A 25,976-nucleotide genomic window follows, 5' to 3' on the forward strand; every position below is an offset into this window, starting at 1 on the left:
AAGTTTGAAATGTAGCACCTGTCAGCCCAGGCTGGAATCCTGATGCTCCCAGTATTGGGGTATTAAGGGGGTTGTTTTGCAGGGCATTTTCATCTTGTTGCATTATCCTCCATGCTTTAATTGTATTTCATTCAGTAGAGTTTTTACCATAGTCCATAATAGCTCTCATCTTGTCCATAAATAAAAGATTGAGGAGGGAACATTTTGCTTGGGAGGACTCAATATCTAACCAGATTATTGTGGGTCACAAGAGACCCGATCAGCTACATAGGACAATAAGGAGCTCAATTGATACCTCCTGAAATCTGGAAAGTCCAGTCCTCCCCTTGCTTGTGGAAGCTGCAGCTTTTCTAATTTGAGAAGGAGCCGTATTTGATTTCAAATAAAGTAGCCGAGCCAGCCGTACAGCTTACGCAACGCCAATCTCAGCAGCATCAGGGGGAGGATATAGAAGATGACGTAGAATATTCATCTTAACTAAGGCTACTCTGCTTAACCAGGATATTGGGAGATCTCCCCAGCGTTGAAGGTCCATCTTATTTTCTCTAATAAGTGCACAAAATTGGCTTTATACAGCTGACCAAATACTAGAGTGATAAAAATATATAAGTATAGAAAACTTTCTAGTGACCACTGAAAGGGAAAGCAAGATCCATCCAGTAAATTAGATACCCTGGCAAGACCTCCCAACAGCATGGCCTCCGATTTCATAAGATTAATTTTATAACCTGAGAACATACCAAATAGGTTGACCATTTGAATTAGGCGGGACATGGATATCAAAGGATCACTTAAGAAGAGGAAGACATCATCCACATAGGGAGTGATTTTGTGCTGGCCCGATCCAACCTCGGAGCAGTTATGTTAGGGACAGTTCGTATAGCTTCTGCTAGTGGTTCAATCACCAGCGTGAATAATAATGGTGAAAGAGGACATCCCTGATGACAGCCCCTGCCAACATTAAAGCTATCCAAACCTAAACCATTGGTCATCACCGCTGCTTTGGGATCATTATATAATACTGAAACCCATTTAGTAAATACCTCTCTGACAGCAAACCTTTCCAGTGTATAAAAAAGATATGGCCATTCTACCCAATCAAATGCCTTCTGTGTCCAGGGAGACAACTAAACCTGGTATTGTTCCCTGTTGACAGGCTTGTATCATATTTAAGACCCTGCTAATATTATTGGTTGACCTGCGACCCTTTATAAACCCCATCTAATCCTCTTTTATAATGTATGGTAAGACCCTCTCCAGTCTTAATGCTTACATTTTGGAAAGAGTTTTGAAATCCACATTTAGCAAGGATATGGGTCCATATGATGAGCAATCTACTGGGGCCTTTCCCTTTTTAAGAATGAGAGAAGTATTTGCTTCTTTCAATGAAGGTGGGAGGCAGCCCTTATTAAGTGAGCAATTGTACATATTTATGAGGGGCCTGGCCAGTTAACCTATAAACTCTTTATAGAACTAAACCTGGAATTCGTATGGCCCAGGCGCTTTGCCACTTTGAAGCTGCCTAACTGCATCGAGTACTTCCTGGGTTGTCAGAGGGGCATTCAGGATCCACATCTGCTCAGAGGTTACGTCTAGAAGGGCCAAATTTTTAAAGGAGGATTCCCTCTTCCCAGTTCTATCCTCACAGTCCTACAATTTATACAGTTCAAAATAGAACTTTCTAAAGGCTATATTGATCTTTTTAAACAATCACAAGTCAAGGTACCAACACTTTCTCTAATTGACGTAATGGCTGGGGGAGCCTTTTTCTTTCTAGCAAGGTACGCTAGATATTTGCCAGGCTTGTCGCCCTATTCAAATAATCTCTGCTTTGCGAATAATATTTCCCTCTTTGCTGTTTGGGTAAGTGCGGTATTCAAGGCTGCCCTAAGGGCTGTGATCCTTTGTAGCTTAGTAATGGACGGCCTGTCAATATATATTGTCTCAGCTGCCTTCAAGTGAGCCTCAAGCAGGCACTGTTGCTCTCCCTTTTGTCTTTTCTGGGTCACAGAATATGAGATGACCAAGTGTTGCGCATATGCCTTAGTGGTCTCCCACACCATCAATGGGTTACTGGCTGTACCTGAATTAATTTCCCAGAAGGTTTTGAGTTCCTGCGAAAAATACTTTATAAATTTGCAATCCTTTAATGTGAAGGGATCCATACACCAATGTCAGGGGCCTATCCCATCATCCCTAGTCTTGACTTCCAAATATATTATGGCATGATCAGAAATAGCTATATTACCTATTTTACAAGACAGTATCGAATTCAAAAGGGTTGAGGAGGCAAATAAAAAACATATCAGTTCTGGTATGGCACTTGTGTGGATTACAGTAGAAAGCAAAGGCTCTATCCTGGGGATGAAGGCAACTCCACACATCTACTAGCCCTAGCTCCTTGTTCAGATCCACCAGTTTTCTAGATCTATACCCCCGTAGTGCTCCTAGGTATCCTACCCATCTCTGGTTCCATAATGCAATTAAAATCTCCTCCTATAATTGTATGGCGGACCCTAAAAGCCATCAACTTAGAGTATGCTTCCATTACAAATTTAAAAGGGTGCGTTGGGGGAGGCAATAAAGATTCAAAATTTCATATTCCTCTCCATGTATTAGAGCTTTGATCAATATATACCATCCAGACTCATCTTTTATCTGGCTTAATATTTGGAAAGGAAGATTCTTCCAAATAAGAATGACTACTCCCCTACTTTTTGAACTGAAAGATGAAAAGAAAGCCTGATCAAATCCATCATGTTGTAGCTTTAAAGTTTTCTTTATCAAGTAGATGTGTCTCCTGTCACAGAGCTACATCAACCCTTTCTTTTTTAAGACTTGATAATATCTTTTTCCTTTTGATTGGCGAATTACTCCCCTTGACATTCCAACTGCACCACCTAAATGACTGGCTAGCCATGATCACCCAGGCAAGCCCGAGACACCCCAGGAGGAAGAACCCCACCCAAAAGACCTTGAGTAAAGACGATAGAGAATTCACAAACACAAAAAAATCGTTAAAACAATTAAACCAACACAAATAGAAACTACTCCTAAAAAAGAAGTACACAATGCAAAACATATTTGAAACAGACTTTCCCCTTGCTCCCAGGGGGCATAACTACCTATCAATAACCCCACCATAACCTCTCTTAGCTAGAGCCCTGCCCTCAGCCCTGGCATTGTAGAATGGAGTAAACAAATTCAAGCGTTTTATAAAACCAGAATTAAAAGTGAGTGACCCAACGCGTCCCCCATCAACACCTGGGTGCATTTAGTAAAAACAATACAAAATAGAAATATATAACGTTACAAAATTACAATCCCAGTAAGTATTAGGCAACTAAGTGAGATGAAGAAGGAGGAAAGCCCACTCTAGAAAAAAAGCAAGTCAGAACAACCCCCCTCCACAAATCAAGTAAGCTGCACGAACTATAAAAAAAAGACCAAAGGAAGAGTAAAGAATAGGCCCCCCACCCCCAGGGAAAGATGAATGGAAGACAGATGAAGAATGAAAAAAAAGGGTAAACAAAGGGGGGGCAAAATAAAGTCGTTATCCATACGGTTCGACTCCCGACTCTCGCAGTCTATTTAAGAGAGACCAAGAATTCTTTTGCTTTCTCTGGTGATCCAAAGTTATAAACAGATCCTCCATGACTGAGGCACAGTGTTGCCGGATAACGTGTGGAGTATTGACTATTGAGGTCTCTCAGACACTTCTTCACCTCATCGAATGCCCTCCTCTTGCAGACCATGGCTGGAGAGAAGTCCTGAAATAACATTATCCTGGAACCCTTGTGCATCATGGCCTGGGGATCCTTCCCCAGGACTCTGGAGGCCTCCAGGAGCATTTGGTTTTCTTTGTAGCATTGGAGTCGGATTAGGACCGGGCGGGGGCGCTAGTGAGGCCAGGGCTGGCGTACAGCAACCCGTGGGCCCACTCCACCCGCACCCGGCATGGTCCTGACTCCAACTTCAATAATTGTGGGAGTCATCGCTGCAAAAAATCCACAAGCTGGCCTTCCTCTTCCCGTTTGGGAAGGCCCAGCAACTGAATATTTTTCCAACGATCCCGATTATCGAGGTCATCGATGTGCTCCTCCAGGGTCTGGATTCGATGCTCGAGAGCCCAGACCTGACCCACGGATGACTTGGCAGCAGTATCAGAGGCGTGGCCCGTTGCTCAGCCCCTCCGACACACTGCTCGAGTTTTTCAATCTCTCGGTCATGCTTCTGCAGCATGGACCGGGTCTCCTCAATGAAAGCGTTGATCTTCTACTGGAGTTTGGTGATCCCGGAGAACTGGCTCACCACCGAAGATAAGTCCCCCGGCTGCGGACGTCTCTGCTGCTGCGAGGGGTCCCGGCCTGTTGCGAGCTGGGGGAGTTTTTGACCTTAGTCATTTTTTAAAAAAACACCAAACTGTTCAAGTTTGATGTAAAATGATTGAGTACGCTGGGCTAAAGCTATCCTAAATAATTTAAAGGTGAGGTGAAGGTGGGTACCCCACTTTGCCCAAGTCTTAGGCAGAGTACGACAGACTCAGACTTACTTGGTTGCCGCCATCTTGAATCCCCCCAAAACTGAGGCAGTTTAACCACAGGCCAATGGAATCAGCTAACATTAATCAGTCATTTTTATGTTTTGGGAAAAAAGTAATTCAAATTAAAAGAAGAAACTTTCATTACATTGTGCCTTCTATGCATAAGATACGTTACTTCTGAGCTACTTTGTTATGATACTGTTGCAACTTGAGGAAATATGGCATAAGTTTACACTCAAGCTCCCAGAAATAGCAATATGGTAAGTAATGTGTTTTTAATGATATTGGTTGAGTGAAAAATATTTTCAGGATACTTGAAGAACTCTCCTTTTCTCCCTTGAATAGTGTGCCATCACAGTCCATCTGAGCTGCTGAAGATGACAATTCTACAACTTAAAAATGGCACCCATGAGAAAGAGCATCTTAGTTATTATTAATCTGATGAGAAACCTTTTGTTGGTCTTCCCACTGAAAGGAAAGACCCTGAAATAAAAAAAAGTGAAGAAGCTCAACAGTTTTGGCAGCATCTGTGGGGAGAAAGAGACTCTGTCTTTTTCGTGACTGTTAATGCCAAATGCTGGAAAACTCTTCATCTGTCCTTTGCCTCCTTTGTTTTGGATGAGAAATTAAACCATGACTGGTTTTTGGGTGCATGTAAAGGATCTGAAGACACAATTCAAAGTGGAGCAATTAAGTTCTTTAACTTTTTCACTTCTTTTCCTCCAATTCCTCTTTTAACTCAATCCTCAAATCCTATGTTTGACAAAGCATTGTCAGCTATCCTAATGAAGCTTGGTGCTAAAATTAGCTTCATCAATATTCCCATAAAGCTGCCTGGGATATTTTGTTAGAATAAAGAGAACTTATAAATACACATTGTCATTACAGAAATAACAGTACAAATGGTATGTCATCACTGTTTGACGAAGTTGTGTCAGCCTCTGATACTTCCATTATGCTATACTTCTGAAACTGACAACTTGCCATCAACTTTGAAAAGCCCAACCATCTTTAGCTGCTTCTTCAATCTTCTTCCCTCCGGAAGGTCTGAAATAGGAATATTCACCGACGATTGCATAATGTTCAGCACAATGCACAACTCCTCAGATACTGATGCAGTCAGAGTCATATAGCATGGAAATAGACCCTTCGGTCCAACCAGTCCATGCCGAACATAATCTCAAACTAAACTAGTCCCACCTGCATGTTCCTGGCCCATATCCCTCCAAACCATTCTTTTAAACATTGTAACTTTACCTCACAAAGTGTTCTCATGAAGTTCATTCTACACACAATCCACCTTCTATATAAACAAAAATTGCCTCTTAAGACGTTCTAAAATCTCTCTTCCCTCACCTTAAAAATGTGCTCACGAGTCTTGAAATCTCCCATCCTATGGAAAAGAAAGTACAATTAATTCTATCTACACCTCACATTATTTTACCAACTTCTATCAGATCACCCCTCAACCTCCGACCATCCAGTGGAAAACATCCCAGCCTTTCTTTATAACTCAAAACTTCCATACCCAGAAATGCAACAAGATCTGAACAATATCCAGGCTTGGGCTGACACTGGCAAGAAACAGTTGCACCACAAAATGCCAGGCAATGACCATCTCCAATAAGAGACAGTCTAACCACCATTCCTTGATATTTAATGGCACTACCAATAGTGAATCCTCCACTGTCAACATACCTAGGATAATCTTTGACCTAAAACTCAATCTGACTCACCACAGAAACACAGTGGCTACAACAGCAGATCAGAGACTTGGAATACTGCAGCAAGTAACTCACCTCCTGACCTCCCAAAGCCAGTCCATCAAGGAGACACAAGTCAGGGGTGTGATGGAATTCTCCCTACTTGCTTGGATGGGTACAGGTCAAACAACACTCAGGAAGCTTGACACACTCCAGGACAAAGCAGCCCACTTGACTGGCACCACATCTACAAGCATCTATTCCCCCCACCACTGATACTCTGTTGCAGCAATGTGTACTATTTACAAGATGCACTGCAGAAATTCACTGGAGATCCTTAAAAATAATCTTCCAAATCCACAACTACTTCCATCCAGAAGGTCAAAGGCAGCAGATACATGGAAACACCACTACCTGCATGTTCCTCTCCAAACCACTCCCCAAACTGAATTGGAAATATATTGCTATTCCTTCACAGTCACTGGGGCAAAATCATGGTATTCCCTCCTTCAGGGCAGTTTTGGTCAACCTACAGCACATGGACTGAAGTGGTTCAAGAAGGAAGTTCACCACCACCTTCTCAAAGGCAACTAGGGACAGGCAATAAATGTTGGCCAGCCAGAGATGCCTATGTTCCCCAAGTGTAAAAGGATTGCATTGAAAGTGTTAAGATTGTAGATGTAGATCTGAAGAAAATGACTAGCTTAAAAAACCTGGAGTCAATGGTGGCAAATTGAAATTTTGCAACAGATCAGGTCAACTTGGAGCAACTGGTAATTGTACAATGGAGTTTGGTAAGTTAGATATATTTGGCTGAAACTGAAAGGAAGAACAGATAGTTGAGGCCACCCTTCTTGTATAAAGTAGAAATGTGATCAACATTAACACAATATACTGATCATCGTACAGATGCTGAAACAGGATGTGTATGGAGGGTACTCAAGGCCGAGATTAGATTGAATGGATGCAGATCTTTTTTAGTATGGTTGAAAGTAGGTAAATCTGCAGATAAGATGTATCCAAGCCCTTGCCTTGCAATGGTCTCTGACATTAATTTTCAAATCCTCTTTGGCTACAGAAGGGGTGGCAATGGGCTCAACTTATTATAGTCGAATTATTGTGGGAGCATTATTGAAGAAGAGTGGCAGGATAAAGCAGGAAACTATTAGAAACATTTCTGATGGACAGAATTCCTCTTCACTTAATCAAGGCTAGTCAACATGGGTTTGTGAGGAGGCTATCTTGTTGAACAAATTTGATTGAATTTTTCAAGGAAGCGACTGGGTATTTAGATGTGGGTAATGCAGTTCAAGCAATCAACGTGCACTTCAATGGAGCATTTGACAAGGTCTGGTAAAACAGACTAGCTAAGAAGCTAATAGCCCATGGGATCCAGAATAATTTGCCAAATGGATCCAAAACTGGTTCAGTGGCAAGAAGCAGAAGCTGATGGTGAAATGTGTTTTTGTGACTGGAAGACTGTGTCCAGTGGTGTATTATACGAACTTGTGCTGGGTCCTTTAATGTTTATTACAAACATCACTGACCTAAACATGCATTTAGAGGGCTTGATCAATAAGTTCACAGTTGACACAAAAATTGGTGATGTGTAAAACAGCTAGGAGGGGAGCATTTAGCCAGTTGCTAATATCAGGGAGACAGGACGCCTACTCGCAGAGTGCTTCAAGAGAATATCTCTGGGACACCCACACCAATCAACCCCACTGCCCATGGCTGAACACTTCAACTCCCTCTCCCACTCTGCTGAGGACATAAAGGTCCTGGGCCTCCTCCATCACCACTCCCTTACCACCCAACACCTGGAGGAAGAACGCCTCATCTTCTACCTCAGGACCCTCCAACCCCATGGCATCAATGTGGATTTCACCAGTTTCCTCATTTCCCCTCCCCCCATCTTATCCCAGTTCCAACCTTCCAGCTCAGTACTGTCCTCATGACCTGTCCCATTTTATTCATCTTCCTTTCCACCTAACCGCTCCACCTCCCCTCCAACCGATCACCTTTACCCCAATCTCCATCCACCTCTTGCACTCTCAGCTACCTTCCCCCCACCCCCACCCATTTGTCTCTTCACTCCAGAGCCTCCCAGCCTCATTCCTGATGAAGGGCCTTTGCCCAAAACATTGATTTTCCTGCTCCTTGGATGCTGCCTGACCTGCTGTACTTTTCCAGCACTACCCTAATCCTGACTCTAACCTCCAACATCTGCAGTACTCACTTTTACCACAGGCCAAGGTAGATGGGCCTGTCAGATGGGCTGATGGAATTTAATCTTGTAAAGGGAAGTGATGCACTTTTGGAGGACTAAAAGCAAGAGAGTACATGGTGAATGATAGGAAGCTAGGGAGTATAGAATGTCCAAAGATCCCTGAAGGCAGCAGGGTAAGTAGATCAGGTGGTTAAGAAAACATATGGGATACTTGCCTTTATTAGTCAAAACACTGAGTACTGGAGCAAGGAGGTTATGATGGAACTATACATACCATCAATTAGGTGACAGCTGGAGAATTGTGTGCAGTTTTAGTCACCAAACTATAGAAGGGATGTGATTGGCTGAAGAGGATGTAGGGAAGATTCTCCAGGATGTTGCCTGGGCTGCAGTGGTTCGGCTATGAAAAGAGATGAGATTGAACTGGGATTGTTTTCTTCAGAGCAGAGAAGTCTAAGTCAGAATCTGATTGCAGGTTACAAAGTTCTGAGGGGCAAAAACATAACAGATGGGGAGAAATCTTTTATTTTATTTGAGAGGGTCAATAATTAAGGGCACAGTTTTAAAGTTAGGAGTTTGAGGTTTAGAGGGGATTTAAGGTAAAAAGTTTTCAGTCAGAGGGTTGTGGATAATTGGAACTCACTGTCTAATTATGGTGGTAGAACCCTCAAGAGACAGGTAGTATTTAGACAAACATTTAAGCACAATAGCATACAAGGCTACAGGCGAAGTGCTGGAAAATGGGATTAGGGTAGATCCATGTTAGAAGACTGGATCCTGCATCGAACAGCCTCTTTCCATGCTGTAAAAACGTAAATCAGTACATCGGGATTACAAAGTTAAAAATCAGGCCACACCACACGATGAAGGAGCAGCACTCAGAATGCGTGTGCTTCCAAATAAACCTGTTGGATTATAACCTGGTGTAGTGTGATTTTTAACATTGTGCACCCAGTCCAACACCGGCATATCCAAATCACCACATCGGGGTTGAGTAAAATTGTGTCACCATTGATGTAACCAAAGAGAAAGTGAGGACTGCAGATGCTGGAGATCAGAGCTGAAAATGTGTTGCTGGAAAAGCGCAGCAGGTCAGGCAGTATCAAGATGTAACCAAAACAGTGTTAAAATGGTATGTTGCAGAGACGACATGGGATGACCCAAGTGATAAAAATGGAACTGGAAGAAGATTAGGAAAGCCGAAGACCAGATCAAAGGATGAGAATCGTAAACCAAATGAAATTGGAACAGCAATATGTAGCAGAAGGAGATGAGGAGGAGTGATCAACCAGCTCCTTGGTAACCACAGGTCAAATGGGAGAAACATTAAAACGAGAACATTTATTTAAAATATTCTAATGTGTTATAAAATTATCATCGAGAAACTATTATCTTGCATCTCTATCAATGAAGAAAGTGAACAGTAACAGGAATCCTGAATCGTTTGCCGACAAACGAGAGCCGATCTGTCTGCAAAACCAGGTAAGCCCTTTCGCCACCTGGAGGAGGAGTCTCACGGTGGTACGTCGGCCACACACACACAAACACACACTTTGAGAACTAACTACTCTGACAAACAACGTACAGTTTCACCTCAGAGCTAGGATTGAAAACTATGCACCTTATGTTTTCTTAGTCCCCGAACCCTGTGTTGCGTTTATCGCTGTGAGTCCTGGAAGGAAATGCTGACGATCGCTTCGTTCTAGTACTGAGACCTGTCCACTCTGGAATTAACCCACAGTCGGAATGTTTGCAAACCCGTACAACTCTGGGTGTTTTGGAAAACTGTCTCCAATGGAAGGGGGAACGGAAAATCACATTTGCATAGTCAATCCCACCTATATCTTGGATGCCAACAAAACGCAGTCCTCTTTACCAGCTGACGTCACATCCCCTGTAAAAGGAGTCTGATCCGCGAACGCCACGTACGTGGATTTATTTTCAGCTCTCAACCAACCCTGCTCACAAACTACGCAACCCTCCTGATGGACAATAGAATCAACCATTAGGAGATGGACTGGTGTATAAGGCGGGACCTCTTTGGGGGGTCCTGACCAATGGAGGTGATATAGAGGCGTGGCCTATCGGTGCTGGTGATTGGTTACGTTGCAACATTTGTCAAACGGGGTCGAGCTGTGGTGGATTGGAGCTGAAGGTGCTGTTTATGTTCATAGAGGGTTTGCGAAAGACCGTGGCTGTGTATCTTTCTACGGGTTAGAGGTGCTGAGGGTTAAGGGAAGACCACTAACCCTGATCTTTCATGTTCAACTTCATCATTGAAAAAGAACTTCATTACCCAGAGTCCTGCCTGAAAGTAGGAGGTACCAGACATCAGGGTAAGAAGTACAGATACGCCGCTAGAATGAATCGTTGTATGAAATTTATTCCGTACCAATCCTAATAGTTGTTCTGCCGTGACATGAGCAGGCTGTCTTAAAGGCATTAAACTTGATGTCCACAGCAGGTGACAGTTAAATTCTGACACTTTGTGACCCTTGGCAAAGTCTATGCTCAAATTGTGAAACATATGTTTGACATTTTCTTTCTGCAGGTTGGAGTTCAAAATATTTCAGCATATTATTTTCACAGCACATTCGGTTTGAAGATTTAAAACATAACTTAAAAACTTTGTTATATTCGTTCCAAAGCTTGTTAAAGGCTTGACACTGACCACAAAACCACATTTCTGGTTTAGAGACATAGAGATGTACAGCATGGAAACAGACCCTTCGGTCCAACCCGTCCACGCCGACCAAGATATCCCAACCCAATCTAATCCCGGCCCATATCCCTCCAAACCCCTCCCTATTCATTTACCCATCCAGATGCCTTTTAAATGTTGCAATTGTACCAGCCTCCACCACTTCCTCTGGCAGCTTATTCCATACATGTACCAACCTCTGCGAGGAAAAAGTTGTCCCTTAGGTCTCTTTTATATCTTTCCCCTCTCACCCTAAACCTATGCCCTCTAGTTCTAGACTCCCCTACCCCAGGGAAAAGATTTGTCTATTTATCTTATCCATGCCCCTCATAATTTTGTAAACCTCTATAAGGTCAACCCTCAGCCTCCGACGCTCCCAGGGAAAATAGTCTCAGCCTGTTCAGCCTCTCCCTATAGCTCAGGTCCTCCAACGCAGGCAACATCCTTGTAAATCTTTTCTGAATCCTTTCAAGTTTCACAACATCTTTCTGATAGGAAGGAGACCAGAATTGCACGCAATATTCCAACAGTGACCTAACCAGTGGGCGGCACGGTGGCACAATGGTTAGCACTGCTGCCTCACAGTGCCAGAGACCGGGGTTCAATTCCCGACTCAGGCGACTGACTGTGTGGCGTTTGCACATCCTCCTCATGTCTGCGTGGGTTTCCTCCGGGTGGTCCAGTTTCCTCCCACAGTCCAGAGATGTGCGGATCAGGTGAATTGGCCATGCTAAATTGCCCGTAGTGTTAGGTAAGGGGTAAATGTGGGGTATGGGTGGGTTGCGCTTCGGTGGGTCAGTGTGGACTTGTTGGGCCGAAGGGCCTGTTTCCACACTGTAAGTAATCTAATCTAATCAATGTCCTGTACAGCTGCAACATGACCTCCCAGCTCCTGTACTCAATATCCTGACCAATAAAGGAAAGTGTACAAAACGCCTTCTTCACTATTAAAGTTGTTGAATCTGAAAGCAGAATTATGAACCTCTATAAGTTAAGAGTTCTGATTGTTAAATACCATTAATATGTATTTCTGCATGATATAGACTTATAAATGAAATCACTTGCTTGAATTATTCTGTGTCTAATACTGTTTACATCATTCTTTGAATTTGTCCTGTCTTTTATAGAACTTTATCTATGTGTATCTAATAGATACAGTAGCAGAATCAAATTAGTTTCATTTTTTATCTATTCTGTAATACAATGGCTATGATAACTAAACTCATGTACTTTGTAATACAATGAAAATTGTGTTTCAACACACGACCTGAAACATTTTACTCAATTTGCAGAACGTTTGGTGCGCCCTGGAGAATGCTGACCTGGATAGTTTTGTTTGAGGATAATTGTTGAATACAGCGCATGTACAGGCACATTAAAAACATGCATCCATTTTTTTCATTTTCTGTTTGAGGGAGAAGTTACACAATACAGGGATCACCACTCTGTTTTTATTAAAAACTCTAATGACTGGACACCTGTTGCTAACAAAGGCAATTAAAAAGTTACTGATTTGATACGGTAACAGAAATCTTAGATCAACACATAATTAATTAAGCTCCTAGAAATCGCTGGAAGAATGCATCTCCCAGCAAATGCTATGGGACTAGACACTATAGATTAACCCCCACCCCCATTTAAGATTGGGCTATACCTCTATCAGATTCAGAATGGTTAAAGACACAGTAACATTATCAGTGAATGTCATCTTCAATGGTCTATGTTTTAAACAATCCAGTTGGAAGATGAAGATGCGTTGAATTGGAATAAAATTCAAAATAGAAAGAAATTGATTTTTTTTAAGTTAAAATGTCTCTAAACAATTTACTTTGAGAATTGACTCCTCATTTTACTGTTCTCTTTTCTAAAGAAAGTCCAAAGATTAGCTGTATATCAGGTTATTCAGTTTTCTTAAACAAAAGACCTCTGATTTGAACAATTCATGTAAAACCAACAATTTCATGAAACAGTTATAATGATAGTTCGTGATTTATTATTGCTATTTAGAAACCTTTGGTCTTAAATAGAAGAGCTATGTATATATTTTAAGTTTGATTTGTATTTCTGTATATGTTAAGAAGAGACGCTGTTTTATCTCATTTAAGATTAGTGTCTGAAATTTTGTTTACATACATATGAGAATCCTGAAAACCTTTGAGGTGAATAGTTCAGTGCATTAGAAACCAGGATAGAAGAGGCGAAAAATCTGTAGCTGCGTACCAACAGAAGTCTAAAATTACAGAAATTGCTAATCTAAAAGAAAAGATAATGCAAAAAGTTGTTCGTTTAGCAGCTTTCAAAACATTCAGGGCTTGGAGAAAAATTCCTGAGTGACGATAGAAGAAAAATATCTAGAAATCAGCTAGTCTGTGACTTTGGACACTAGATAGTGGAGATGGAAGTGCTTGGCTGGTGAGAAGATTGACCCAAAAGCTGGTGGAAGGTGAATATTTGGAAAATGTATATGTTTTCATCTAAAGTGTTTAGAAGTTAATTAAAAAAAACTTCAGATACCATTTGAGGCCATTGCAACTGAACAAGGAGATTTAAAGTGAAGACACGGTGAACCACTGAGGTTTGAGTCTTTGTAAAATTATTTTTCAGTATAAAGGGGTTACGTTTTTACTTCTACTTTTTGTAGCAGGACTATTTGTTGAATAATGTGTTTACATTTTCATATAATAAGCTTTTTTACTTTTAGTAAGAGTACATCGGCAGTCTCTTTTCAATATATTCAGTGGCTGACTGCCATGGTAAACAAAAAGAAAAAATAAAACTCATGGTCCAATCTAACTTTCCAGTGTTACCATCAGCTGGGTTCGTAACATGGTGGGGATCCTCATGGTGAGGCACTGACTTGTTTGGTGTGTCTTTCTTTTCTCAAAAAATTGCAGCAACTTTCACATAATACAAATGGTGAATGCCACAAGCGTACGAGTATTTTCTGACTAATATTTGGTTAGGTAGGCAAATTCATGAAGTTATCTTTCTATGAGGATTGCTATGAAGCATTAGAAACTGTAATCAAATTTCTGCGACCACACTTCTTTGAAGTTTTCTCTGACACATTGATATTCCAAATAACATTTAATATTAATATAGTTTAAGCAAAATTATTTCAAATTTGCATTAATTAGATAAAATGTGGGTGTGCTCGCTAGTTAACACTGTCAAACATTTTTCCTGATTTTAATAGATAAGGTAAGGTATTTTCTCACTGGTTAGAGCCAGAGGAAATGTATGTCATAATTTGAAAACCAATTACAAATAAGTCTGTCATTCCTTGGAAGTCAATTGTTCTAAGCCCATGCTTTGTATTCTGACTTGAATTATAATATTACACTGATCATATAATAGGTTTTTGCCATCAGATGCATATGTACATGTGAAATATGTATAGATCTACTTACCAAATATCGGATTGGACATTAATTGTTTCCCAGACAATTTCACTTGTCTGTTGATACCATAGTCATTTTGCTGATGTGTAGATGATTCATTATTTAGTCTGTTATATTTTGTGATGGTGACTGAGAAGTTAGGGAAAATCTTTCTTGTCATGCTATTTGAGCTATATCATCCTTGTAGATAATGAATTACACATTAGGTGTTTGATCAGTAGTGATATGGTGTGGATGGAATTCAACAGGGTCTGTTCATTGACATGCAAAGTAGGTGAGTTAGAAAGATATCAGAATCTCTGACCAATTTTTTTTTAATCCTGTGGAGACACATAACTTCAGTTCTGAAGTTGGAGAGTTTTTTTTTGTAATATCTGTTAAGCAGGGATTGAAAGGCAATGTGGATAGCTATAAATCAATATGTTTAATCATTTGTGAACACATTTTTAATTCAAAATGATATTAATAAACATTTTAGAAATGCATATGTTGTCAAAGGCTATGATGGTTGACCTGTTGTTAAAAATGAGTCGAATTTAACTAACAATTTCTGAAGAAGTGACAGATTGAATAGATAAGTGGGATTTAATACATGTAATATAGATGGATTTTCAAAGCTGTCACACACTTTCGGGAGTTTGATATAATGAAAGCAACAATGTTCTAATTTATATACCATCTTTTATCACAGAAAACCATTACCAGTTGCAACAGAGGCATACTTGGACAAAAATATTTGTTGATGTGAGGGAAGAAAAGGACAGCTGCCTAATATCTTAGTCAAAGAAGGGACTTGGAGGAGCTGAAACAGATGGATTTGGATGGAATACACTCACGAGACTGAGTCTTAGACTCACCTGAAGCTTTGCTACTAATGGTGGAGCAAAAGTAGTAAGGCATGGATAAAGAACCAAGTCAATCATTACGGGAGAAAGAGGCAGGTTTCTGAAGGGATAGAAAATGCAAATCATGCAACTTTTAAATTTTGAAGCTTGGGGATAACAGCACATGCAGCAATGATCTTAAGACTGACAGGTGAACAGGTTTGTGGTAGCATGAAACTTATGGAGGATGAAGAAAATGAGAATCACCATGTTGCCATTCATCAGAATGTTATCATCCAAAGTAAGATCATTTTCATGGGAACTCAACATTTTAATAGCAAAATATGTCAAATGTGGTGATTATAAGCTTGTGCTAGTAGTAGCATTTGGGAAGAGCAGCAAAGGAAGAAGCTTGATAATATTAGCTTCTACCAAGTAAGAAGTTAAATGTGATTAAAGGATAAAGTAATTTGACTTGATGCTCAAAAGGAAGTTGTGCATGTGGCTTTGTGGCTCCTTTTAGAGAATATGTGGAGTGATCAAATAGCTGTCACCGTATACAAGTGTGATTCAAACCTTAAACAGTGCTAGGTGAATATAAAGGTGGACAAGAGAGAAATTGAGGCAGAGTCTGAGGGAGAGGCAAGTATCTAAACAGGGAAACAATTTTAAAATTTTTAGATTGGTTGAACAGAGATCAATTCTGGTAAGCATATGTTATTTGGAAGAGAGAAGTGATTGGAGTAGCATACCAAAGGTACAGATGCTTGGTTCATTGTTGATCTTGAGAAATTTTGGGTTCTCCACCTGAAGTAAAAATTGGTAAAATAAGGAAGTGATTTTAAGAAAAGTTTTATATTTACCAAAATTATGCAGAGTTCTGTTTTGAAAAATAAGTACTGGCTTCTCTGGTCATCCTTCATCTTTCGTTCCAAATTTAGAACTCTGTTGGCACTAGTGCTCTCTCTCTCTTTTCTCCCTCCCTTCCAAAGGGAATGAGAAGACTTGTAATAAAGTTATTTGCATTGATAGTTGAAATATAAAATGCAACATGGTTGAGGTAGAGATTGTTCCCCCTCTTTTGTGGAAATTTGATAAATATTTGAAGTTGAGGGAGATAAAAGGCAATGGGGAAATAGTCAGTGGGATTAAATTTGGGTTACTCTAGGAGTTTAAAACGCAACACAAAATGCAGAACAATATGGCCTCATACAGTAGGTTTCAAAGTATTTGATGCTGTTTCTGACTGTGTGCCACATGGTTATGTAAATGCAGTAATTGCTACAATATGTTACACAAGAGAATTCAGATAATTTTGAATCATCTAAAGAGCACTTAACATGTTTCCCACTAAGTTTTACAATTATATCCTTTTTTAAAATTCTGTTTCGTCTGTAAGATATTTCAGATTTTGTTTTACGTCTTAAGGTATTCCACTTTGAATTATTTGCTTTTACACAGCTTACTGGACCAACATTTTCATTTAGGACAATTTCATTGAATTTTGGATCAGAAATCCAGCTGACATTCAAATATAGGCACTAAGTAAGTTAGTACAATAACTTACTAGCTGCAGCTTTAAGTCTAATGACGTTCCCTTTATTGATTTTTTTTTAAAACGTTAATTTTTCAGTATCAAACTTGGATACCCATAACTTGACTAAATGGCAGATTGTTTATTATCAAGAACTATTCATCTTTTTATCTGTCACTAATTGGGAATAAATAGTTTCTGCAACAAATGCTTTTATGTTGAGATATCTTCACCCTTCAGGCTCTCTGCCTTTATTCCAGGATGTTGCCTGGAATGGAGAATCGGTCGTACGAGGATAGGTTGAGAGTGCTAGGCCTTTTCTCATTGGAATAGAGAAGGATGAGGGGTGACTTTATAGAGGTTTATAAGATGATCAGGTGAATAGATAGAGTAGACAGTCAGAGATTTTTTTCCCGGGTACAACAGAGTGTTACAAGGGGACATAAATTTAAGGTGAAGGGTGGAAGGTATGGGGGGGATGTAAGGGGTAGGTTCTTTACCCAGAGGGTGGTGGGAGCATGGAGTGCACTGCCTGTGGGAATGGCAGAGTCAGAATCATTGGTGACGTTTAAGCGGCAATTGGATAGGTACGTGGATAGGTGCTTAGCTAGGACAAATGCTTGGCACAACATCGTGGGCCGAAGGGCCTGTTCTATGCTGTATTGTTCTATGTTCTATGTTCTATCTACTGCTCCTCGGATGCTGCCTGAACTGCTGTGCTCTTCCAGCACCACTAATCAAGAATCTGGTTTCCAGCATCTGCAGTCATTGTTTTTACCTATTACACTGACAACCTGGTTCAAATTTTAATAATTTATTCATGCTCTACTTTGGCATCATAAGCGATGGCAATATTAATTTATCATCTAGCACTTCTAACATAACATTTCTGGGTGCTTCAGAGAAGTATAATGAGTAAAAAAAAGTGTCAACCATAGAAATATTGCAAATGATGACCCGAAACTTTGCAAAAAGTAGAGCTTTAGCAAGCATTTCTTAGAGAGAAGAGGAAGATGAACAGAGGAAAAACCTAAAAGATGGAATCCTAGAACGTTATATCTTGATTATTGAAAGAATGTCTATTGAATTTGGGATGAATTGGGAAACACTGCACAGATGGCCAGAGACATAAATATGTAAGTGTTGCTGGTATGAGGAGACGGTAGAGAGATAGTTAAGGGTAAGGTGTTGAGTGATTTGAACACTTGAACATGAAATTGAAATTACAGTATTTGGGGGTGGCAATCAGTGAACAGAACGTGGTAGCTAAAGGACATAGCTACACAACTTTTGATGGTAAGTGGAGATTAATAGAATAGGGAAGACTGGCAGGGAGTGCACTAAAATACTTGAGTCCAAAGGTGTCAGTGACGTGGAGGAGAGCTTCAAAAGAGAGATTAAATTAGGAATAAAGGAAGGCAATGTTAAAGGTGCCTGTAGTAGATAATTTTTGTTTGGGAGTTTGAGGTTACAAAATGTATTCAGGACCACATACGATGCGGAGTCTGTGGATAGTCTCTTAGCCTGAGGCATGGTTTGCAAAACGGACTGAATCAGTGCCAAGGGTTAGGAAGCTTGTAGTAGGAGCAGAAGATGCCATGGTCTTTCTGTTGTTCAACTAGAAGATGTTTATCACATTCTGTAGTGACATTGAAGTAGGTTGTTTTTATTTGTTTATGAGATGAGGACTTCGGTGGCTAGATTAACATTTATTGCACATATTTGATTGTCTTGGTGAAGATGGTGAGTTGCTGCCTTGAACTATTGCTGTCACTGGAGTGTAGGACAACCAGAGTGCTGTTAAGAAAAAGGGCTTCAGGATTTTGAGCCAGTGTAAGTGAAGGGATAACAATATGGTTCCAAGTCAAGATGGTGTGGGACTTGGTGGTGGTGTTCCCATGCATTTGCTGCCTTTATCGTTCTAGGTGGTAGATATTGTAGGTTAAAAGGTGCTGGCAAGTAGCCCTGGTGAGTTATTGTAGTTTATTTTGTAGAAGGTACACACTGCTAAAACTGCATATCAGTGGTGAAGTTGGGGAATGGGATGCTAATCAGACAGCTCCCTTGTCCTTTTCTTCTATTAGAATAGGCCATAGATTAAAGAAGTAAATTTGGGTTGCATCAGATTCCAACGTTATTCACTTGGCACAGTTATTAATGAGGCTTACTGGTTCGTGATTAAGAATGGAGATGTTTGTGTCTCTTTCCACAGCAAAGGAGCATTGTAACCATTTATTATCAGTCTGTTGCCATGGCTAGGAGTTTCCTTATTTATATTGTTTAGATCTGTACTCCATTACATAAAGTTACCTACTTTTTATGTAAGCTAACAGTGATGCAGCAATAAACAGATTTTGTTGAATTTATATGTATTTCTAACACTTTTCAATATAAATGCTTAGGTTTTAGGATTTGCACATCATATAGTTGTTTTAAAAAAAAGTATGTTTTGTAAAATTACTATTTTATTATTTCAGGCTATTAATGCACTTTAACTTCCTGTTGTTTTACAGGGTATTTCAGCAGGGTGTAATCAAATCAAATGGCAGATCCGTAGTAGCCACTATGTTTATGTTGATGGAAGAAACAACCATATTTTGTGTGCCTGTTTCAACATGGGGTTTTAGATTAATGTCAGCCTTCTGAATTCACAATTGCATGTCATAGTTATAGGCATGATCATACAGCATCCATTTTAGTACTTGGTTGATTTAATTGAAATGTTCAAGTTGGATGAGTAAATGAGATTGAGGAGGAATTTTCTTTTAATACATTATAGATGCATTGGAAGAGTATGTCACTGTCTCGCTGTTGGTTGCTGCTCTGTCTCCTTCTTGCTGCTGAAACTGTACCAATCGATAAGATAAAGGTGACCAAAGTAGAAGAACCAGAAGTGCAGGCGACAGTTGAAAGTCCAGTAAGTATTCAAATTGCAAGTAAAACAATTTATATTTAGAATTATTTGAAATTCGGAAGTACCTGTATTGGAAATAATGGTCTTAGGTTTGTATACTTTTGAGAAATGTATAAACACAACAGTGAATGAACAAATAATTCATTATCACTCAGTTATGCAAGGCTTTATTCCTTTACTCATTGTCAACAGCACAGAAAAAGGCCCTGAGGCATGTTGTGTCTGCACCAGTCAAATAAATCGCCTGACTATTCAAATTTCATTTTCCAGCACTTGGCCCATGGCCTTGTATGACTTTGCATCACAAGTGTACATCTAAATACCACCTAAGTGTTATGATGTTTTCTGCCTCTACCACCTTTAAGGCAGAGAGTTCCAAATACCCACCACTCTTGTGTGAAAAAAATGTCTTCACATCTGGTCTAAGCCTACTGTTCTTTATCGTAAATCTATTGCCTGGTAATTGATCCCTCCAAAGGTTTCTTCTTGTCCATCTTATCTAGCCCCTCATAATATCACACATCAGAGTCATGTCTCAATCTCCTCTGCTCTTCAGAAAGCAACCACAGTCTGTCAGTCTTTCTTCATAACTGAACTCTCCAGCCTAAGTAACATGCTGGTAAATCTCCTCTGCACCATCCACTGCAATCACATCCCACTTACATGGATTCCAGAGCTATGCATAATCCAGCTGAAGCCTAATTGCCACTTTGTACAATTCCAGCATAATCACTCTGCTCTTAAACTCTTTGCCTCAGTTAACAAAGGCAAGCACATCTTATGCCTTCTTAATCATTTAATTCACTTTTCTTGATACCTTAAGGAACTTGTGTACATGCACAATAAGGTGCCTCTGATCCTCAGTGCATCACTTCACCTTTATCCAGGTTGAATTCCATTTGTCTATGTGACCAGCTGGAGTATATCCTTTGTAATAGAAGGCTATCCTCCTGTCTATTTAGTACTCCACCAATTTTTGTATCATCGGCAAGCACATTAATCAACTATCTTACATTCACTTCTAAATAATTTTAGATAAATCACAAGCAGCAAGGGCCCTGACATTGACCCCGTGGGATCCCACTGGACACAGATATCCAGTCAGAAAAACATCTCTCAATCATCATCCTCAGCCAAATGTAGATCTGATTTACAAAATTTTCTTGGGTCCCATGGGTTCTTAACTTATCTGCCAGATTTTCATGCAGGACATTATCAAAAGCCTTGCAGAAGTCCAAGTAGATTTCATTGCCCTCATCCACACATCTCTTCAGAAACACAGTCAATCAAGTTGGCCAGACATGACCACCTTCTCCATATATCAATCTTCATTTTGTGGAAGCCAGTGGTGTTAACCAAGAACAATGATTAGCTGTGAACAGTCTATCTGTTCTTGGAGGAGTAAAATAATTTGAGATTTAAACAAATACCATTTACAAGAGAACAAAATTTATGCAATGTGTGCTTATATGTCCCTGTTCCATGGAGTAGGAAGCAATGGTTACTGATTAAACTCATCCTGAGGCATAATGAGCAATGTTTCCTGCCACTTGAATGATATGTACCTACACTAGATGGCAAAGGATCTACCGGACATAATGCAGTCTCAAATGACTAGATGTTTTGAACCTTAAGCTGAGTGCTTCCTTTAAGTGAATAAATGGATTTCAGTGTGGAGATCAGCAAATTTACTAGGGAACACTGATGTACAAGTCTGCAAGAGGCATTGCCACATCAAAATTTTTTTTGACTGCAGGCAAAATCATGCTCTTGGAGCCACACGTTCTAAAGTCTGAAATTTCTGTTGATATCTAAGTAATAAACTATTTCCTTATGCTTGTGGTTTTGCCTCTGAAAAGGTAGAAGAGAAGTTCAAGTATGTTATCAATTTCTTTTGAACCATGTGTCACTTTAGAATTAAAATGAGAAGGAAGGGTCCAGCACTTTTTTTTTTAAAACAGTTGCTCAATTGAACATAGCTTACACAATTGTGCTTTTCTATCATATAGCATATTATCAAACTTAGGCTTCTGACTGAGCGAATGATACAGATAATGGCAAATATTTGCTTTATGGTTTGGAACATCTGCTCTGCTCTTAGAAGTAATTGTTTTTTGTTGGCAGTTGCATGAATCCATTGACAATATTAATTTGAATAAAATGCACTTATTATCCCAGTGGTGCCAACTGCTATTGGTAATTTTACTGTGTGTGTTGGGATCAGATGATGCCAAGTGTTCTGAAGGAAATTATCACTTTTTTTGATGACTGTCTCATCATAGGCACGTATGAAGAAGGCCTGAACATGCAAATTGTAAATATATCTGGCTGAGGCCAGTAGTTTTCAAATGGTTTTGGTTGTATAACTCTCATTCAGTTGGATTAATAATCATGGATCCCTCCCTTGAATACTTTCTAGTACCAATTAATACAAGTGCTGCATGTTGATCTTTAAAAGATATTTTTAACAAGTTTTAAATGAGCGCTTAGTCCATTTTTCTCACTGATATCTAATGCCCTTTATTTCAAAGGGAATGGAATATAAAATTAAGGAGGTTTTGTTGAAACTATACAAGACTCTAGTTAGACCACTCTTAGAATACAGTAAACAGTTTTCATCCCCTGATCTAAGAAAAGACCCATTAGCATTTCAGGAGCCCAGAGAAGGTTCGCAAGGTTGATTCTCTGATACGGACAATCTTATGATGTGAGGTTGAGCAGGTTGGGCTCGTACTTATTGAAATGTTGAAGAATGATAGATGACTCCATTGAAACACTTGTGAGATTCTTAGACAACTTGACAGGGAAGATGTAGATAGATTGTTTCCCCTTGTCAGTGAAACCAAAGCCAGAGCCAGAGCAAATGGGTTGCCCATTTCCAACAGATGAGGAGGAATGTTTTTCCTGAGGGGAGTGAATCAGTTGAAATCTTTCCTGTAGACGGCTGTCAAAGTGGGGCTCATTTAAAGTTACTGAAGGTTGAGATAGATTTTAAATTAATAACGGAATCCAGGGTTATGGGGATAAGACAGAAAAGTGGAGGTGAGGATGATCAGATCAACTGTGATCTCATTGAATGGCAGAGCAGAGCTGGGCTGTATGGCCTACTTCTACTCCTGTATTTCAGTCTTATGGAGGACCACACTGCAGAGTCTTTCTATCTTTTTGTGAGCCCATCTTAGAGGAGGTAGCTAACCCAGGGATGTTCCTTGTTTAGCAGTAGCACTTTTTTCTGGCTTCCATCATTCTGCCTCTTGTGCAACTCATTCTTTTATGTAATCGACAAAACCACTGCCACTTAGATGGAAAAGGGCAGAACATTCTCCAAGCTGCATACCAATGTGACGTCAAATTATATTGCCATTCCTTCACTCCTGAAACCTCCTTCCTGAGAGAAGTGTGGGTGTACCTATCCCACATGAATTGCCGCAATTCAAGAAAGCAGCTCACCACATTTTAATTGGAGATGGGCAATAGATCCTGGCCTAGCCAGAGACATTTGAGAAATGAACATTTAATAAAACTTAAAGTAGACTCTGTCAGATACAAGTCTGGCCAGATTCCACTAGTCCAGATTCATTGCAGTCTCTTTCTGCAGCCTAGATGCTGTCCTTTTCTTGAAGGTCCTCATTCAATGTACTTTATCAGCTCATTTTTGGTTAGGCCTGTCTTCTTCTTAAATCTGGTAATATTGTTATGGTAATGCAACTTGGTAAACACTCACATTATTTCAAAACCTCGCTTAAAGTCTCTTGGGATCCAGTTTAAAAATAATTAACTAACATTCTGATTGAGGGGCTTCTATTGAGCTGAGATCTCTTGTCTGCCTAGTCTGCTCATCTATCTAAACACTATTTTCATGCTGAAATAGACCCACCTTCTGCCAAGGAATCCCATCAAATTTGGGTTAGAAATCTGCATAAATTGCCTGCATAAAGGATAGCCAGTGAGTGAGTGTTGGAAATCTCTCAGCTGCCTGTCAACAATATTTTAAAAATGCGAAGTTGGCAGTGGCACCAGTGTGGAACTATGAGGCCTTTGCTACCTGTATTTCTGTGCTTTAATTAAATCTTTTGATGGTAGGGTCTAATGGGCAATTCCTATATTAATCAGAGTAAGTAACAGGAGAGCATATGGGAGGCAGGAACTATAGCAGATCATTCGGCTCTTCTCCAATTAATGTTTTCCCTGAGACCTTAAACAAGCTGCTAACTTAGCTTATCATACCCTGTGAAGATGGGTTCCTTCTGTATCTGGAGATTTCATCTCAGCAACTCTAGACTTCTCCCCAACCTGGCTCTCACTGTTCTGTGGTGACTTCTCTGAATAGTATCTATGCTGCAATTGACGATTAGATTATCTATAGTGTGGAAACAGGCCCTTCAGCCCAACAAGTCCGCACCAACCCTCCAAAAAGTAAACCACCCAAACCCATTGACCTACTCCCTACTAATGCACCTATCACTATGGGCAATTTAGCATGACCAATTCAGGTAACCCACACATCTTTGGACTATGGGAGGAAACTGGATCACCCAGAGGAAACCCATGCAGACATGGGGAGAATGTGCATACTCCACTCAGACCCAGGTTCCTGGCGCTGCGAGGCAGCAGTGCTAACCACTGAGCCACTGTGCTGCCCAAACCTCTCTCTGAATGAACCAGTTCCTAGCGCGCCCTGTCTCTGGGTTGTAAAACTAAAGTTACAAAACACCATTGCAATTATCTCTAATTATTACCTGATAATAATTTAGCTAAAAATCACAATCTCTTGGGAATGGTTTTATCGCTGTTCAAAATGACACTCTGACCTTGCAAAATAAAACAAAGTTAGATCTTCAGAAAACTGAAACCTAAAATTCATTTTCTTCTGCTTTAGAATGTAAGTTTCTATACTATTATAATATATTATGAACTTTCAGCGCACAAATATATAAAATCTAACAGTAAGAGTTTGAGAATGTAAAAAAAGAAAGAGTACATAAAGAGAACATTGGTTTCTTGGAGATGAGAGTTAATATTGGGAACCAAGGAAAGGGCTTTAGCATGTATTTTGCATCTGGCTGCTTCTGGAGCTGAGAAAAATGACTCCTACTATAACTCAAGACATTTATATGTTCTTTGGGAATATAACAAGCAGTGCGGATAAAGGAGAACTAATAGTTCTAGCACAGTATGTTGATTTCAGAAGGATTTGATAACTGCACAAGATGACAGACCATGATGTGGAAGATATTAAATAAGGATAAAGAATTGGCTAACTAACAGGAAATAGAAAGTTGTTTTCAGTTTGTTAAACTGTAACTAATGCAGGGTCATAGGAGTGCACCTATTTGCAATCTCTATTAATGACTTGGATGAAGGGACAGAGTATCTTGTATCCAAATTCTGATTACATAAGAACTCTGAGGATCTCTGGGATATAAATAGGTACAGTGAGTTGGCATGAATTTAGCTGGAGCATAATGTGTGAAAATATGAGAATAGATTAGATTCCTTACAGTATGGAAACTGGCCCTTTGGCCCAACCAGTCCACACCAAGCCACTGAAGAGTAACCCACCCAGGCCCACTTCCCTCTGACTAAGGCACCTATCACTATGGGCAATTTAGCATGGCCAATTCACCTGGCCTACGCATCTTTGGACTGTGGGAGGAAACCAGAGTACCTGGAGGAACCCCACGCAGACACGGAGTATGTGCAAACTCCACACAGACAGCCGCCCAAGCCTGGAATCAAACCTGGGACCCTGATGCTGTGAGGCAGCAGTGCTAACCACATGAGCCACCGTGCTTCCCTTTTTGGTAGTAGGAACAGAAAAGCAGAATATTATTTAATATCTAGTTGTATAAATACTGTGGTTGAGAGGCACTTAGTATTCTGCAGCAAGTAACTTACAACCTGGGCCTTCAAGATCTGACCACCATCTACAAGATCCAGTGATGGAGTACTCAGACTTGCCTTGATGAAAAACGTGCCATTAACAATCATCCAGGAATAAGCATGAATAACCAACTGATCAAGCAACATATAAAAAAAATTCCCTCCATCACCAGCATTTTGCAGCTGCAATGTGTTCAAAGCAAAAGATGCACTGCAGTCAAGAACATGATGAGGGCATCAGAT

At 40.1% G+C, this 25,976-nt stretch overlaps 2 protein-coding genes across 10 annotated transcripts in view; one reads left to right on the forward strand and one right to left on the reverse strand.

Annotated features, from left to right (window-relative positions):
• Positions 1 to 10,302, reverse strand: part of pik3c2a (phosphatidylinositol-4-phosphate 3-kinase, catalytic subunit type 2 alpha) — a 164,926-nt gene extending 154,624 nt beyond the window's left edge. For 5 of the 6 annotated variants that reach the window (XM_060838951.1, XM_060838947.1, XM_060838949.1 and 2 more), the window contains exon 1: positions 10,098 to 10,291. The gene's annotated coding sequence lies outside the window, so the exon portion shown is untranslated. Of the gene's footprint in view, positions 1 to 10,097 lie in introns of all 6 variants that reach the window. The other variant, XM_060838952.1, reaches the window with a different exon arrangement.
• A 286-nt stretch (positions 10,303 to 10,588) lies between these two features.
• The window catches only part of LOC132824446 (nucleobindin-2-like), a 75,044-nt gene continuing 59,656 nt past the window's right edge, over positions 10,589 to 25,976 (forward strand). For all 4 annotated transcript variants that reach the window (XM_060838953.1, XM_060838954.1, XM_060838956.1 and 1 more), the window contains exons 1-2: positions 10,589 to 10,812; positions 19,716 to 19,853. In XM_060838953.1, the coding sequence (XP_060694936.1) occupies positions 19,716 to 19,853 (138 nt within the window). In that variant the 5' untranslated portion in view covers positions 10,589 to 10,812. The remainder of the gene's footprint in view (positions 10,813 to 19,715; positions 19,854 to 25,976) is intronic.

This window comes from Hemiscyllium ocellatum, chromosome 18, assembly GCF_020745735.1.
Source record: "Hemiscyllium ocellatum isolate sHemOce1 chromosome 18, sHemOce1.pat.X.cur, whole genome shotgun sequence".
In the NCBI taxonomy this organism is placed as follows: Eukaryota; Metazoa; Chordata; class Chondrichthyes; order Orectolobiformes; family Hemiscylliidae; genus Hemiscyllium; species Hemiscyllium ocellatum.